The sequence below is a fragment of the Notamacropus eugenii genome, chromosome 2 (assembly GCF_028372415.1).
Source record: "Notamacropus eugenii isolate mMacEug1 chromosome 2, mMacEug1.pri_v2, whole genome shotgun sequence".
Lineage (NCBI taxonomy): Eukaryota > Metazoa > Chordata > Mammalia > Diprotodontia > Macropodidae > Notamacropus > Notamacropus eugenii.
This window is the reverse complement of record NC_092873.1, coordinates 507,235,420-507,250,770: the sequence shown is the minus strand read 5'-3', so window position 1 is coordinate 507,250,770 and position 15,351 is coordinate 507,235,420. Positions and strand designations below refer to the sequence as shown.

General features: G+C 46.5%; 1 protein-coding gene across 2 annotated transcripts; it reads left to right on the top strand.

Annotated features, from left to right (window-relative positions):
- Positions 1–5,879: 5,879 nt before the first annotated feature.
- On the top strand, positions 5,880–7,717 carry P3R3URF (PIK3R3 upstream open reading frame). 2 transcript variants are annotated; one of them, XR_011973613.1, is made up of 2 exons: positions 5,880–6,144; positions 7,587–7,717. XR_011973613.1 is itself a non-coding variant. In XM_072638616.1 (2 exons), exons 1-2 carry the CDS (start codon positions 5,996–5,998, stop codon positions 7,625–7,627), a joined length of 270 nt encoding a protein of 89 aa, XP_072494717.1. In that variant the 5' UTR covers positions 5,941–5,995; the 3' UTR covers positions 7,628–7,717. The 2 variants fall into 2 exon arrangements, 1 of the variants encoding a protein (XP_072494717.1); XM_072638616.1 differs by having other exon boundaries at positions 5,941–6,224.
- Positions 7,718–15,351: the final 7,634 nt, after the last annotated feature.

The following is a 15,351-nucleotide window of genomic DNA, read 5'->3' as shown; positions in this document are numbered from 1 at the left end:
ACATACAGTATAGGGGAGATGGTACCCTAGAGGTATTGGGAAGAATGTTGGTATGTTTTTTCTTGCTATTTCTTTGAAGAAAACATTTCTTTGTAAAAGTTACCTGACATTAAGTGGTTAAATGAAACTGAGGGTGCAAGTCACTGGCTCCTAACAAATGGAGTGAATACAGCTGGTGGTGACTTAGCAGATGACAGTAAAGAAAAGATACCTACAGACCCTTCAGGGACCCTAGAGACCTAAGATGAGATGGAGCAGATCTGATTCTGGGAGAGAGGACTGGAGCATCTACATTATATGTAGGATTTCTCCCTGGAAGCTGATCATCACCAGACATGAACGAAATAAAGACAATCAACCAAAGCCAAGTTAGTCCTTTTTGGAAGCTGTTGACATTTTTGGCTAAGCAGCCAACTGAAAAAGGGTCCTCTCAGCCAACCAGAATTACTATGCACAGTCCACATTTCTCCTGAAAGTGACATCCTAGCATCCTCCATACAGAAACATACCATATGCTCCCTAGTGTTCTCGAGGAGACACTATCTAAGGTTCTCTGCCCATGTTCCCTGTCCACATTACTAACAAAACAAACTGAGTTCATCTGACTTTTCTTAGAGAGAGGTCAACCAAGTTCATATAAAAAATGAAAAAGAATTTGTAACAATTGAGGAAACATAAGAAATTATCAGAAATTATTTTGCCCAATCATATTCCAATAAAAATAAAAGAGTACATGCAGACTTACAAAAATATAAAACAGGTTAGCAAAAGAAGAAATAGACTATTTTCCCCAATAATTCAAATTCCCCAAAAATTTCAATTTATTTTCAGGTCCAAATTCTCTCCCTTCCTCTTCACATCCCTCACTAAGAAGACAAGAAAAGTGAAACCTCTTACAAATATGTGTAGTCATGCAAAAATAATTACCACATTATCTATATCCAAAATTAAAAGAAAAAGAGAAGACAATATGCACATCTGCACTCTGAGACCATCCGTTGTCTGTCAGAGGTGGATAGCATGTTTCATCATTAGTCCTTTGGAATTATGGCAGGTCATTATGTTGATCAGGATTCTTAAATTCTTCAAAGTTTTACAATTGTGTTATTAATGTATACATTCTTCTCCTGGTTTTGCTCACTCACTTTGTATCAGTTCATACAAATCTTCCCAAGGCTTTCTGAAACCATCTGCTTCATCATTTCTTAAAGTCCAGTAGTATTCTATCACCTTCAAATATCATGCTGTCCAGTCATTCCTCAGTTGACAGACATCCCCTCAGTTTCCAATTCTTTGCCACCACAAAAAGAGTTGCTTTAAATATTTTTGTACATATGGGCCCTTTTCCACTTACTTCAACCACTTTGGGGTATAAACCTAGTAGCAATATTGCTGGGTCAAAGGGAATGTATTCACAGTTTAAAAGCTTTTTGAGTAGAATTTCAAATTGCTTTCCAGAATAGCTGGAGTTCATAGTTCCATTAACAACACATTAGTATAGCTGTTTTCTCACATCCCCTCCAGCATTTGTCATTTTCTTTTTTGTCATTTTAGTCAATCTGATGGGATGAAGTGGTACTTCCCAGTTATTTCCATTTGCATTTCTCTAATTATTAGTGATTTAGAATATTTTTTTTAGTAGGACTCTTGATAGCTTGGATTTCTTCCTCTGAAAACTGCCTTCATGGCCTTGATCGTGTATCATCAGATAGATTTTATTTTTTTAAATTTGATGCAGCTCCCTATAGATTTGAGAAATGAAACCTTCTTTGTCAGAGAAGTTTGTGGCAAAGATTTTTCCCCTAGTTTCCTGCTTCTCTTCTAATTTTGGCTGAATTGACTTTGTGCAAAAATTTTTTAATTTTATGTAGTCAAAATTATCTATTTTACCTTCTGCAAACTTCTCTATATCTGCTTTGGTCATGAACTCTTTCTCTTTTCATAAATCTGACAAAAATTAGACTAGATGACACAATAACTGAAAAAGAAATTGAGTAAGTCAGGATCAGATGGATTTACAAGTAAATTACAAGAAAAATTCAAAGAATAATAAGTTCCAATATTATATAAAATATCCTCAAAAATTTATTGTTTAGTAATTTTCAGTCATGTCTGACTCATCATGACCTCTTTCGGGGTTTTCTCAGAAAAAGGAGTTTGCCATTTCCTTCTCCAGATCATTTTACAGATGAAGAAACAGAGGCAAACAGGGTTACATGACTTGCCTAGGGTCACACAGCTAGTAAGTGTCTGAGACCAGATTTGAACTCAGGTATTCCTGACTCCAGGACAGGCACTCTATCCACTGTACTGCCTACGTGCCTATTTTCAATAATAGAGAAAGAAAATTTTTTCAAAAGTTTCCTATTATAAATATGGTCTTGATACCTAAACCAGGGAGAGGCAAGAAAAAAATTAAATTATAGATTATTATAATTTATTATATTATAAATTATTAATATATTATCTTATTATAGATCATCATGGCAAAAATTTTAAATAAAATATTAGCAAAAAGCTACAGCAACATATCAGAAAGATTAAACGCTATGCTAGATTGAATTTACATCAAGGTTGGTTCAACATAAAAAAGACTAAAAATATAATAAATCATGTTAATAATAATAAAAATGACACAATAAAGCCATAGACTCTGAAAAAACTTTTTGATAAAATCCAACTCCCATTTCTGCTAAAACACACACACACACACACACACACACATACACAACAAAACAGAAGGAAACCACAACACTAGAAAGCATAGGAATAAAATGGATATTGTACTAAGTAATATTTAACCAAGGTGAAACGTGTCCAGTGAAAGTCTGGTCCATACTCAGATTACTTGAAGGGCATTCCTCCACAAGGAGGCCACGAAAGAGCTGCTTCTGGGAGAATTGTGGGATATAAGCGCCTTGGAGTGACTGGAGTGCACAGACACTTAGTAATTTGTTCTGGTCAGCTAACCCAAGTGACAAAGGGAATGTTCTTTGATTGGTTTGGGGTGCATTCAGAAAGGCCCTTCAGCCTTGGCTGCCTTTTCTTTGTTGTTTGTTATTGGGCTCTCTTTGCCTTGTTGTCATCAGCTGACCTTGGTGGGTGTGACAATATAAGGGGAAAGATTGGAGGAGTCTTCCTCCTTGGAGATCATATGGCCTCTGAGAAATGGGGTTTCTTTGGCCTTTTTGTCCATTCTTTTCTGTTCTAGGTACAAGGAGTGGAGTTTCCAACACTGGGAATTTCAAAGGCCAGAATAACGAGCCATAGGAATTGAGGAATCAGAATCTAGACCAGGTTTGGCAGCCAACATAGCATGGATGCCCTGAGGAACAAGGAATCACCTTCAGGACTCCAGGTTAACAGAAAAACCCATCCGGCAGTGACGCTGTCTTTGGACATAAACTTGGTAGGGCTGATGCTATGTAGAAACTGAGCTAAGCTGCATCTTCTCTTACCACAGTCTGAGGTGGAATAGGAGAAATTATGCCACTAAGGTATTTGGAGGGTGGGAATATTTAGATTTTACTCTTTCTGTATCCTTAAAGTCATAGCACTTTATAAAAAAGCTACTTGATGAAGTTAGATGGAATTGGGATACTAGTCACTGACTTCTTAAAAGATTGGGGGGAACCCAGCCAGTGGAGACTCAGACTCATAGCAGAGAAAAGACATACTCCTGGACCTCTCAGTTACCTAAAAACTGGAGGAGAAAATGTATCCTAGCCTCAAGTCCTGAACTGGACAGAGCAGAGCAAGAGTTGCATATGTAATGGGGAAAAATTAGAAGCCTTCCCAAACAGGATCAGGGGTAAAGCCACTATTTAACATAGTCCTAGACATACACGATGGCAATAGCGCAAGAAAGAGAAATAAAAAGAAATAAACACAGGCAAAGAGAAAACAAAATTATTACTTTCTTACAGATGATATAATGATTTACTCAGAAAATCCTTAAAGAGGAATTTTGAAATAATAACTTCAGCAAAATTGGAGGATATAAAATAAATCCACATAAATCATCATTGTTCCTGTATATTACCAACAAAACTCAGCAGGAAGGGTTAGAAAGAAAAATGGCAGGTAAAGCAACTATATATAAATATACTCCCAAAATATTTGGGAGTATACTTACCAAGGCATATCTAGGAACTATATGCATCCAACCATAAAACACTTTGCAGAAATAAAAACAGACCTCAATAATTGAATATTAAATATTCAGATTGAGTCAATATCATAAAAATGACAATACTACTTAAGTTAAACACTTATTTAGTATTTTACCAATCAAACTACCAAAATATTATTTTATAAAGCTAGAAAAATAGTGATAAAATTTATATGGAGTAGTAAAGGATGATTTTCAAGGGTAATAATGAAAAGGAATTGGATCTCAAAATTGTACAAAGCAGTTATATATTAAAAATAATTTGGTACTGGTTAAGAAATAGAGAAGTCAGTTTCCAGATTAGCTATGCACTGTATAAAAGCAAACAAACACAGTTGCAGTGTTCAATAACCCAAAGACCCCAGTTACTGGGGGGAAGAAGGACTTGCTATTGAACAAAAACTTCTGAGGAAACTCAAAAGCACTTTGGCAGTTACTGGATATTTTCCAGCATCTCACACCATATACCTAGATAAACCCCAAATGGATCCATGATTTAGACATAAATGGTGTCGTCATAAATAAATAAGAGGTACAAGTCATTTACCTTTCAGGTGTATGGTTAAGAGAAGAATTCATGGTTAAACCAGTGATTAAATGAATTGTATAAGACAAAATGGATGATTTTGTTTTTACAAAATTTAAAAGTTTTTTGCACAAACAAATCTTATGCAGTTAAAATGAGAAGGGAGACTGGGGAAAAAATCTTTGCTGCAAATTTCTCTGGAAAACTTCTGATAGCCAAGATATATGAGGAATTGATGCAGGTTTATAAGATTTAAGATTCATTCTCCAATAGATAAATGGTCAAACGATATGAGCCGGCAGTTTTCAAAGGAAGAAATCCAAGCTGTGAATAACTATATGAAAAGTGTTCCAACTCACTAACAAATGTTGCTGTTTGGTCATTTTCAGTCATGTCTGGCTCTTCTTGACCCCATTTGGGGTTTTCTTGGCAAAGATATTAGAGTGATGTGCCATTTCTTTCTCTAGCTCATTTTACAGATGAAGAAACTGAGGTCAACAGGGATAAGTGATTTACTTGTCCAGGGTCATACAGCTAGTATGTGTTTGAGGTCAGATCTGAATTCAGGAAGATGAATCTTTTTGACTCCAGGCCAGGCATTTTGTCACACTGCACCACCTAAGTGCCCATACACTAACAAATAGAGACATGCAAATTAAAGCAACTCTGAGGTTCTACCTCATACTCATCAGTCCAGCAAAGATAACAAAGAAGAAAATTATAAATGTTGGAGTGATTGTGGGAAAATAGGCACATTAATGCATTGTTGGTGGAGCTGTGTCATGGTCCTGGTGATGAACCTAAAAATACAGAATGAGGCATGGATTTTTGGACATAGTCAAGGTGGGAATTTGTTCTGCCAGACCCTGTGTATTTGTGTGAGGTTTCAGTTTGTTTGTTTAATGGGGAGTGAGTGGAGGGAAGAAAGATAATAAATGCTGGTTTAAAACAAGTAATGCATGGGAGTAAGTGAATGAAGGTATGAATTAAGAAATGGGTGTGAGTGAATGAATAAATTAGGGAATGAATGGATAGACGTGTGAGTGAAAGTGTTTGGGAGTGAAGGAAGTTCATTTGGTCTTGGGGTTGGGGGTCAGGGGGTGCAATCCAACCTTGAGGCAGGGGCCTGGCCGAGATGACCTTGGGAAAGGTTGGGGAGTTTAGCTGGGGGATGGGCCAGGGTCAGTTTCCCCACCCATCCTTTATGTAGTCAGCCCACGTGTCATAGACACCCTCTGTCATAGAGCCCCTGCTCCAGCAAAGCCTGAGAAGGTAGTTGCTGGGAGCTATTGGCCTGGATGGGCCCTCTACACCCTGCCCGTGCCCCCCGGCCCCGGGGGCTGGGCTCCCGCTATCTCAACCGGGGCCTGGGCAGGCAGCGTTTTCGCCTGCGTCGCCTCCGACTGAGAGCAGCGCCCCAGAGAATGTTCAAGCCAAGCCGGCCGAGGTACCGGACCCAGCGTGGGAACATTCCCAATTTATTGGCTTCCAGCACCAGCCTGTGGCTCCTTCCCCATCAGCCCCTGGGTCTGTGAGGGCCCGGGGTGGCCGGGCTGTGGAGGGATGGAGGGAGGGATGGACAGACTGACAGAGGGATGGTGAGGACAGGTGCTCAGCTTAGTCATGACCTGCAGCTTGGCATATCCAGGGGAACACTCAGAAGGAATCTTGGAGATCAGAGGATTAGAGCTCAGGAGAGAGACCATCCAGTTAAACACCCTTCCACCCTCTAACTTTATAGAAATTTTACAGGAAATTGTAGTCCAGAGAAGGGAAGGGACTGGTCCAAGGTCATGTAGCAAGTAAGTAGCCATGCTGGGATTCACCTCAGGGCTCGTCCATGACTGTTTCTTTCCTCCAGGAATATCCCCCCCTGCTCCGATTTTGGCAGTTTCTCCCCTAGATCCAGGAGACCCTACACTGATACCCATGGGGGGACCCCTGAGGCTGATGACTCCTAAACAGTCCCAGGACAAGAGGGTCTCAGTTCGGTGTAGGAGAGAGTTCAAGGGGCTTGCCAAAGTTAAAAGTGGGAGGCAAAGCATTTCAGTAGTGTCCGAGGGACTGGGGCTGAGGCTGGGCAGGTGGAGGACCTGGGCATCCATTGATAGACTCCTCTCTGCTCAGAGAATCTCCCTACCTCAGTGCAATTCTGCCAGGAAGTCTTTCCTGACAACTTAGGATTATGCCAGCCCTTCTGCCCTTGTTTCCCTCTCAGAGACAAGTCCCAGCTGGAATTTGAATCCAGAGCCTCCCAGCTCCCAGACAAAGCCCCTTCTCCCATTCTGAGATGCTGGACTCCCTCCAGTATCCTGCCCCTCAACCCCCAGCACCCTTCTCAGTCTTCTCTGCACCCCACTGACACAGTTTTTTCTCATCCCTCCTGGGCTTAGCCTCGCTGAGTGGCCTCAGACAAGTCCCTTCTGTTTATCTATAAAGGGAAGGATTTGAATTACATGGTCTCTTTTCAGCTCTGACTTTCCATGCTCTCCAAGCCCCTGATCTGAGGGGAGACACAGTCCTATCTCAGGGAGCCCCTGGTCTGAGACAGGGAACACAGCCCTGCCCTGGGGAGCCCCTAGTTTGAGAGGATACAAGGTCTGCCTTGGGGGAGCCCCTGATCCGAGAGGAAGACACAGCCCTGCCCTGGGGAGCCCCTGGTCTGAGAGGAGGCTACAGCCCTACCTGGAGAAGTGCCCAGTCTGAGAGGAGACATGGCCTGATCTGAGGGGAATAGCCCTGACCTCCAGGGTCTGAGTGAGTTTTCAACACTGCTGAGGCAGTGGAGGGGAGGAAAACAGTCAGGGCCAGTCACTTGGAGAGAAGACTTCGTGAAAGTAACAGAGCCTCTCTTTCCCTCCCTCCATCCCTTCCCCTTCTCTCCTGCAGCCTTTAGACAAGTGGATCATCTGGGCAGATCTCTCTTCTGAGGGAAGACCCCTTGTACTGGCTTGCATGTCCTGGATACCTAGAAGGCCAGCCTTGGAGCAGCCATTGAGTATATCTGCTTCAGCCCTGTTGTCTCAGCTTCCTTATTTCCTTTGGGGGTGATTCAGGGAATATGAGGCTGAATTGTAGGCTATCAGAGCCAGAGGACATTAGAGGCTGCCCGAGCCATCTACCCAGCTTACAGAAGAGGAAACTGAGGCCTGGAGCAGGTTGTTCAGGGAAGCAATGCCCAAGCCTGGCCTTGAGCTCAGGTCCTCTGACCCCTGAGCATTTGCTCTTTCTCCTGGGTCTAGGGGTGCTCACTAGTGGCCAGCATGAGCTCCACCAGCAGCATGGAATGGGGCTTGAGTGCAGAAGCACCAGCTGGAGTCCAGCCGCTCCTGCAGCAGGTGGAAATGTGCTATCCCAGAATGTGCTCTGTCTGTCCTTCCCTGAGCAGGAGCAGAGGCCGCCACTGCTGTTCCCTCTGGCAAGTCAGATCTCCAGGCTACCTGGAGAAGGAGGAAGGAGGAGGGAGGAGGGAGGGAGCGAGCCTAAGGAACAAGCATTCTAATTTGGGAGAGGAGGGGGACCTGCGGAGAGACCTGAAGGCCAGCTGCAATCAGCCTACATGCCTGTCTAGCTCAGCTTGGGAATCCCCCAAGGGTCCTCCTTCCACCTCCCCTCCCACCAGGAGTATTGTTCTGTCTTTTCACTGGCACAGGAGGCCTCATTCACAGCTTCATAGGGACCTTAAAAGCCATCAAGTTGAACCCTATCATTTTACACACGAGGAAATTGAGGCACAGAACTATTTTTGCCCAGGATCATCCAGCTAGTAAATGTCTGAGGAGGGATTTGAACTCTGATCTTCCTGACTCTAAATCCAGAGCTTTATCCGCCCATTCCAGCCAGTTTTCAAGAGAGGAACAGGGTGTCTAGGGACAGGGAGAGGATCGTCTTGGGCTGACCCTAGCCAACATCTGTGTGTGGTGGAAACGTGATTGGACTGAAGGGGCCAGATGGTGGCAAGAGGTGATCCGTGAATCATGGGGTTTTGCCCAGACTAGGGGAGGGCTGCCTATGGGAGATAAATAGAAGGGTGATGGTCCAGAGGCCTGGCTGGGGAGACCTGAGTTTTTCCCATCTCGATTGCTGGGTGTGACCTGGCTCTCCATTCCCTGCCTTCTTGGTGTGGCTTGGTAGAGAAGAGGGGAGACTGAGCTTACCAGCTCCCGACTCATGGGAGTTCCACTCTGCCTAAACATAGTAACAGCTCATATCCAGGAAGCAGAGAAAGGGGAAGGGACTTGTCCAAGGTCACAAAGCATATGCGCCAGTACGTGGCAGAACCCAAGTCTCCTGACTCCCATCCTGGCACACCTTCCTTCAGCTCTACCTTGCTAGCAAACATGTGAGCCATGCTTTCTGAAGCAAGAAGAAGAATGAGGGCACCTTTGGGGAAAGTCCTGGGGAGCAGCTTTGACCAGAGCCCTTGGACTCTCTGACCCAATGCCTGGCCTCACAGGGTCTGGATAGAGCTGATCATTCTGGGCTCTGGACCAGCCAGCCTGGGCCTGGGCCCTCAAGCCTCACTAACCCCCACCCCACCCCAGGTTGGACCTGAGCCAGGACTCCTCCCTTGGGTCCAAGCCTTTGACCAACTTCTAAACCCCTACCTGGCCATGGGCAGCATCCCACTAACATGAGCGTTAAAAGACCAGGGTCTAAATTCAGCTCCCAACCCTTACTGGCTGCATAACCTTGGCCAAACCGTTTGTCATTTCCTCATGGTTCAATGAGAGGTTTGGGCCAGATGTCCTTTGAGTTCCTTTCCAGCTCCTTTGAGCCCTGGGCTCAGGGCAGCCTTGGGTCCTGCCCTCTCCAAGCTCCAGTCCAGACAGGGAGAAGACACCTCCACGGTAGTAGAGTGGGCAAAACCAAGAGGATCTGGGAGAAGGAGTGGGGCAGGAGGGACCAGCAGCACCAAAGAGGCTTCTCCTAGAGGTGATGGCCTTTGAAGGCTGCTTGCCAAACTTTCACCCCTAGCCTGCGCCCCACTAGTACTTCCTGTCCTAGCCCTGCTTACTGTCCACCTCCTCCAAGTGGTCGGCACCAAGTTGGAGGATGGCTCTTGCTCTCTCCACTCATCCTCCCTCGATGTTCCAGACCAGGCAAATACGTTTCCTGGGTTTATTCAAGTGGGCATAAAGAACATACAGATTTGGGACACCAGGGGGAGGTCATGAGCTTAATTAAGAAAGGACCTCAGGCTGGTCTGGGTACTTCAGTGTGCCCCGGGTATATGGGTGTTGGTAAAGCCTTCCTGGTCAGAAGAACTCTCCCCAGATGAGAAGGATTGCCTTGGTAGGTGGTACTGCCCATCACTGGAGGTCTTCAGAAAGTGGCTGCATTGTTTGGCTGTGGTACAGGAGACCTGGACTGGGCAGGGCTCTGACTCCATAAGGTCCAGTCCTGAGAACCCACCATGGCTGTGCTTAGAAATCCCTCCTGCTTTGAGACAGACACCTGATCTTATTCTTGGGCCCCAGCCTAGAATGGCAGAATCTTTGGACCATTGAGTGTCTTGGTACACTCTACCAGATCAGTTTCCATCTTGGGCAATTAGTAGCTGCTTGAAGGCATGTTGGGTGTGGGTGCTGTGCCCATGTGAAGGAGGGCAAGATTAGCAAGAGTGAGCTAGAGACGATACCTTTGCCCCAATTCAAGAGGAAACTGGGGACCCAGGACCATGAGACGCTCCATCCTCTCACCTCAGAAAGCCAAGAAAACTTCCTTTGTCCAGTAATTCGTTCCTCCTTTCTCTGTCACTTCATTTATTCATTCCCTCACTAAGTCATTCATTCACTCATTCAGTTAGTCATTTATTGGCTGACTCAGTCATTCCCCTTACTCTACTCAGGACAGAGGGTACGTGCAAATGGACAAGGCCCCATCCCTTCTGACCTTCCAGGGGTGGTGGGGGGGGGGTCATTTGTGGGCTGGGTAAGGGGACACATAACCTGTGATTCATTCCCTAGACTTTGGCAGCACCTGCCACCTCTGCCTGGATCCCCAGACCCACTTCTTAGAAGAATGAGTATCCAGGTGTGGCTTCCATTTGCCCTGGAACTTCCCCAGGGGACAATACTTCCCTTACCACCACCACCCCCAATTCACTGGGACCTGAGGCTGTGGGGCCTGGGACCTCTGACACTACATCTTGCTGTGTCTCTGTCTCTTTCTCTCACCCCTCCCCTCTTTCTCTCTCCTTCCCACACATACTGGTATCTGAGACTGAGGGACCTGAGAACTCCTGTTTCTTTTTCCAACGTCTGTGCAGCTGAACAATACTGAAAAAAATCACAAAACCATGCTAACTAGGTCCACTACAAATTTATGTTTACATAACCTTAACTGGGCCCTCACTGCTGCTCAGCAATTCCTTTTTATCTCCCTATTTAACTCACTATCTGCCCCACCACATCAGTTCTTCCATTCTTATCCTCTTCAAACAACCCATGACTCCCTCCACCCTCTCAGATGAGAACTTTCATCCATGGTTTACTGAAAAAAAAATTAGTCATTCACTGAGGGCTCGCTCTTCTCCCTGCCTCCTTATCACACATCACACAGATTTCTTCTTTCTACCAGTTCTCTGCTTCACTCCTATATTACATGAAGAGGTAGCCCTTCTTCTTGCCAAGACAAACCCCTCTGCATGCACCAGTGGTCCCATTCCAGCCCATCTTCTCTAAGATCTCTGCTCTCTCCCTTATCCATCTCTTTGATCCATCCATCCCTGCTAGCTACCATCCCCTGAAGGCCATCTACACTTCCTTTCTTCTCACTCTCTCCTTAACCTTCCACAGTCTGGCCTCTAACATCATCTTTCCATGAAAACTGCTCTCTCCCAGGTTGCTAATGATCTTGTCATTGCCAAATCCAGTGGCCTTTTCTCCATTCTCATTCTCCTTGACCTCTCTATAGCCTTTGACCTTATGGACAACCTCTTCCAGTTGATATTCTCTTCTCTCTTGATTTTGAAGACTCTACTTTCTCCCAGTTCTCCTACCTATCTGACCACTCAGTCTCCTTCGCTGGATCTTCATCCATGTCATACCTGCTGACTATGAGTGCCCCACAAGGCTTCATCCTGGGCCCTCTTCTCCATCTATACTATTTCACTTGGTGATCTCACCAGCTCCCATGGGTTCAATAATCATCTCTCTCCCGATGACTCTTGGATCTATTTCTCCTGCCCTGCCCTCTCTGCTGCCCTCCAGATGCCCAATGGACATCTTGAACTAGGAGCCCTTCAGACAAACTTAAACTTGAAGAGTACAGAACTGAACTCATTCTTTCTCCCCCATTTCCTCCCTTTCCTAACTTCCCCATTACTGTTGAGGACATTATTTATCATCCTCTCAATCACTCAGGTTTACAACCTAAGTGTCTTCACCAACTCCACCCTCTCTCACCTCCCATATCCAATCTTTGGTTTGGTTTATCATTTCTACATTTGTAACATCTTTCACATACATCCCTGTCTCACATTTAATGGTGCCACCACTTGGGGACCTCATCATTGGGCGCCTGGGCCATTGCAAGAGCTGCTGGTGGGTCTGTGTTCTTCCAGTCTCCCCCTGCCCCCAATTCCAATCTTTCTTCCTTTCGGCCCCCAAAGTAATTTTCCTAAGTTGTAGGTCTGGCCATGTCACTCCAGGATCAAACACAAAATTCTGTTTGGCATTCAGAGCCTTTCATAACCCAGACCCCCTTCCTTTCCAGTGGTCTTTTACTTTCCAGCCCCTTCTCCCTTGTATTCTGAAAGTTGTTCATACTGATCTTGCAGTTCTTCTCATGGGGAGGGGGGGGTAGAGGGGGGGAACAAGTATTTAATATGTGCCTACTGTGCGCAAGTGCTGTGCTAACTGCTCTACATATATTGTCCCATTTGACAGACAAGAAATTCCCTATCCCCATTCCAGGCATTTTTCTGTCTGTCCCTCAAGCCTGGGTTGCTCCTCCTTCCTTATCTCCACCTCCCTGCTTCCCTGGCTTCGAGAAGCCTTTCAGGATGCCCCTCCAATGCCAGGGTCTCCCATTGTGCTGATGCCCACCTTGTCCCATCTGTGGCTTGTTTGTGCAGAACTGTTTGTGTCTTGATGAGAGCATCTTGAGAACAGGGACTGTCTTTTTGCCTTTCCTTGTCTCCCTAAATGTTTATTTACTGACTTTGTCTCGATCTTTGTCGCATACACTGGGGTGAAGGCTGGGAGGCCTGGGACCCCTAACTCTGTATCTATCACACATGCACTGGAGAAGCTTGCCTGACTCTCTCAGCTACACTGGGGGTGAGGGGGACTGTGGGAGTCAGTGACGTCAGCCTCTCCAGGCTATTTCTGGCTCCAGGTTGGCTAATTCCTGCTTCTCTTGGCCTCTCTTCCAGAAACCATGTCTAATCCTGGCGGGCTGCCTGGGGTGGCGGGAAGGCCTAGAGAATTGTAAGACCTACCCCCCAGCCCTCTCTCAAATGTCCTCAAGCCTCAGGGACTGGGGGGTGGGGGTGGGGAGTCAACCAGCCTGGCTCAGGCCTCAGAAGTCTCTGACCCTGTCATTCAAAGCCCTCAGGACACAGTCTCCAACGTGGGTCACAGTTGCAATGTTGTAGAGCACTTTGCAGGCTGACAGCATCTGCTCTCAGCCCAGCTCCCACTCTTACCTCTGTAACCCTGCCAGAAGGGAGGGCCAGCAAGTATTATCTCCATTTTACCAATGGAAAATCCAAGATTTGTCTCAGGTCACGCGGGGAGCCCAGGCCTCAGCACAGTGCACAGTCCAGCCATTGGCTACTGTCCCAGGCTGGGGCAGGCCCACATGAGCTCCTCCTGGCCAGCGGGTCACTAGTCCTCCCCCCAAGTCTCTCTGGCTCTGGGGCTCCCCCTGAAGGCCACATACTCAAACAAGCATTGACTAAGCACCCACTATACACCAGGCACTGTACTGGGTTCTGGGCTAAACAGACAATAGAACTAGTGCTTGCCCTCAAGGACCTTACACTCCTGCTGGAGAGACAGCAGATACATAAAAAATGAAGTATATACTGGGTAAGGGCCAGGACAGAGCTTGTGTGCGGTCCATCTCCCTCCTATGCACATCTCTTCATCTTTCCCCCAACCCTGCTCTTCCTCCTTCAGCCCTCTCCATTCCATTTTTAAGTCTGGATTCCCCCTCCACAGCCTCACTCTTATTCAGCCCCTTCTCTCCACTCACATACCCACCCCTCAAGTTCAGGTGGTCATGGCCTCTGGCCTGGACTCCTTATTATAATCTGAAATACCAGCTGAGGAGTGCTGGAGAGAGACAGACACAGCCCTTGCTTGCCTTCAGGGAGCTGCTAGTCTAGGAGGGGTTGAGGAGACTCCCTAGACTGCTGTAACATAGTCTTAAGATGAGGATATCTGCCCACTGTCTCAGGAGGAAGCCTTTGAGTTGGGCTTTGAAGAATGGGGAAGAGAGAATTTTCACAGGTCCCAGGCTTCACGTGCCCATCTCCAGCCTCTCCTTCCATCTGTCTTCCATTGGACAGGTGTGCACAATGCCCTTCTCAGAAATCTTCAGGGGCTTTCTATTGCCTCTTGCAGAATTTACTTCTGGTTTCCTCCCTGCCAACAACCCCTCTTCCTAAATCTCAGGGCCGGGCCTTTGCAGGGATTGCTTTTCCCACCTTACAAATGGGAAAATCAAGACCCAGAGAGAGATAGCAATGTGTACAAGGTCATGTAGCCTAAGGAAGTCAGGGTGGAGCCTGGCCTGAAACACAGGCCTCCTGCCTGGAAAGTGGGGTGGTACAGAATCTGGCACAAGAGTTGGGCAGGGTCGGGCATAGGGAGGCCCTGGGCCATGGGGAGCGGGAAGCCCTTAGAAGAGTCCAGGTGCTTGAGGCTTTGGGGCCTGGCTGCCTCCCCGAAGCAGGTCTCGCCATTCCCTATTCTGTTTGCCACAGGAAAAGCAGGTTTGGCAGCTCTGGGAGGATGGGGAATGCAGGGGAGGGGAAGGACACAGCTGCCCAGAAGTCGGGTGTTCAAGGCTTCCAGGAGGCCAGACAGGGAAGGAGCATCAATGCAGGGCCCAGCCAGGTGTTCCCAGCAGAGTATCAGATCCGGAACCAGAAGACCTGGGCCTGAAATTTACCTGCACAGCCTTGGAGAGCCTTTTCTGTGGGTCTGTTTCCTCAGCCTGAGAATAAATGGGTTGGACCAGATTACCTTCGATGTCTCCTCCAGCTCTGGACAGGTCAGAGCTAATATGGCCTTGGGCTGTACTAAGAGAGGCAGTTTCCAGGAAGGAGGAGACAACCAGTTCTGCTGTTTGTGCTCAACATATCTCATCTGGATAGTGGGCATAACCAATTAAGAAGTACACTGATGAGCTGGAGTGTGTCCAGAAAAGGGCAGACAAGAAGAGGAACACTCTTGTATCTGGGTCTTGTATCTGGGGGAACTTTTCCAAAGTTCCAAAGAAGAAGGGATTCCCATGAGGTCTGGGCTCAGGCCTGCTTCTCCTGTGCTGTCCCTAGCTAGGGTCCTGTGTGGTTGAGCATGGGGCTGGACACCCTGGAGGGCTCTGTCCTGGCTTCACAGAGTCCTTCAATGCTAGGAGTTAGGACCTATGGACTTCTCTGCCCAGGCATTTCAAGGTGGATTTGGGCAAGCCCCTTCCC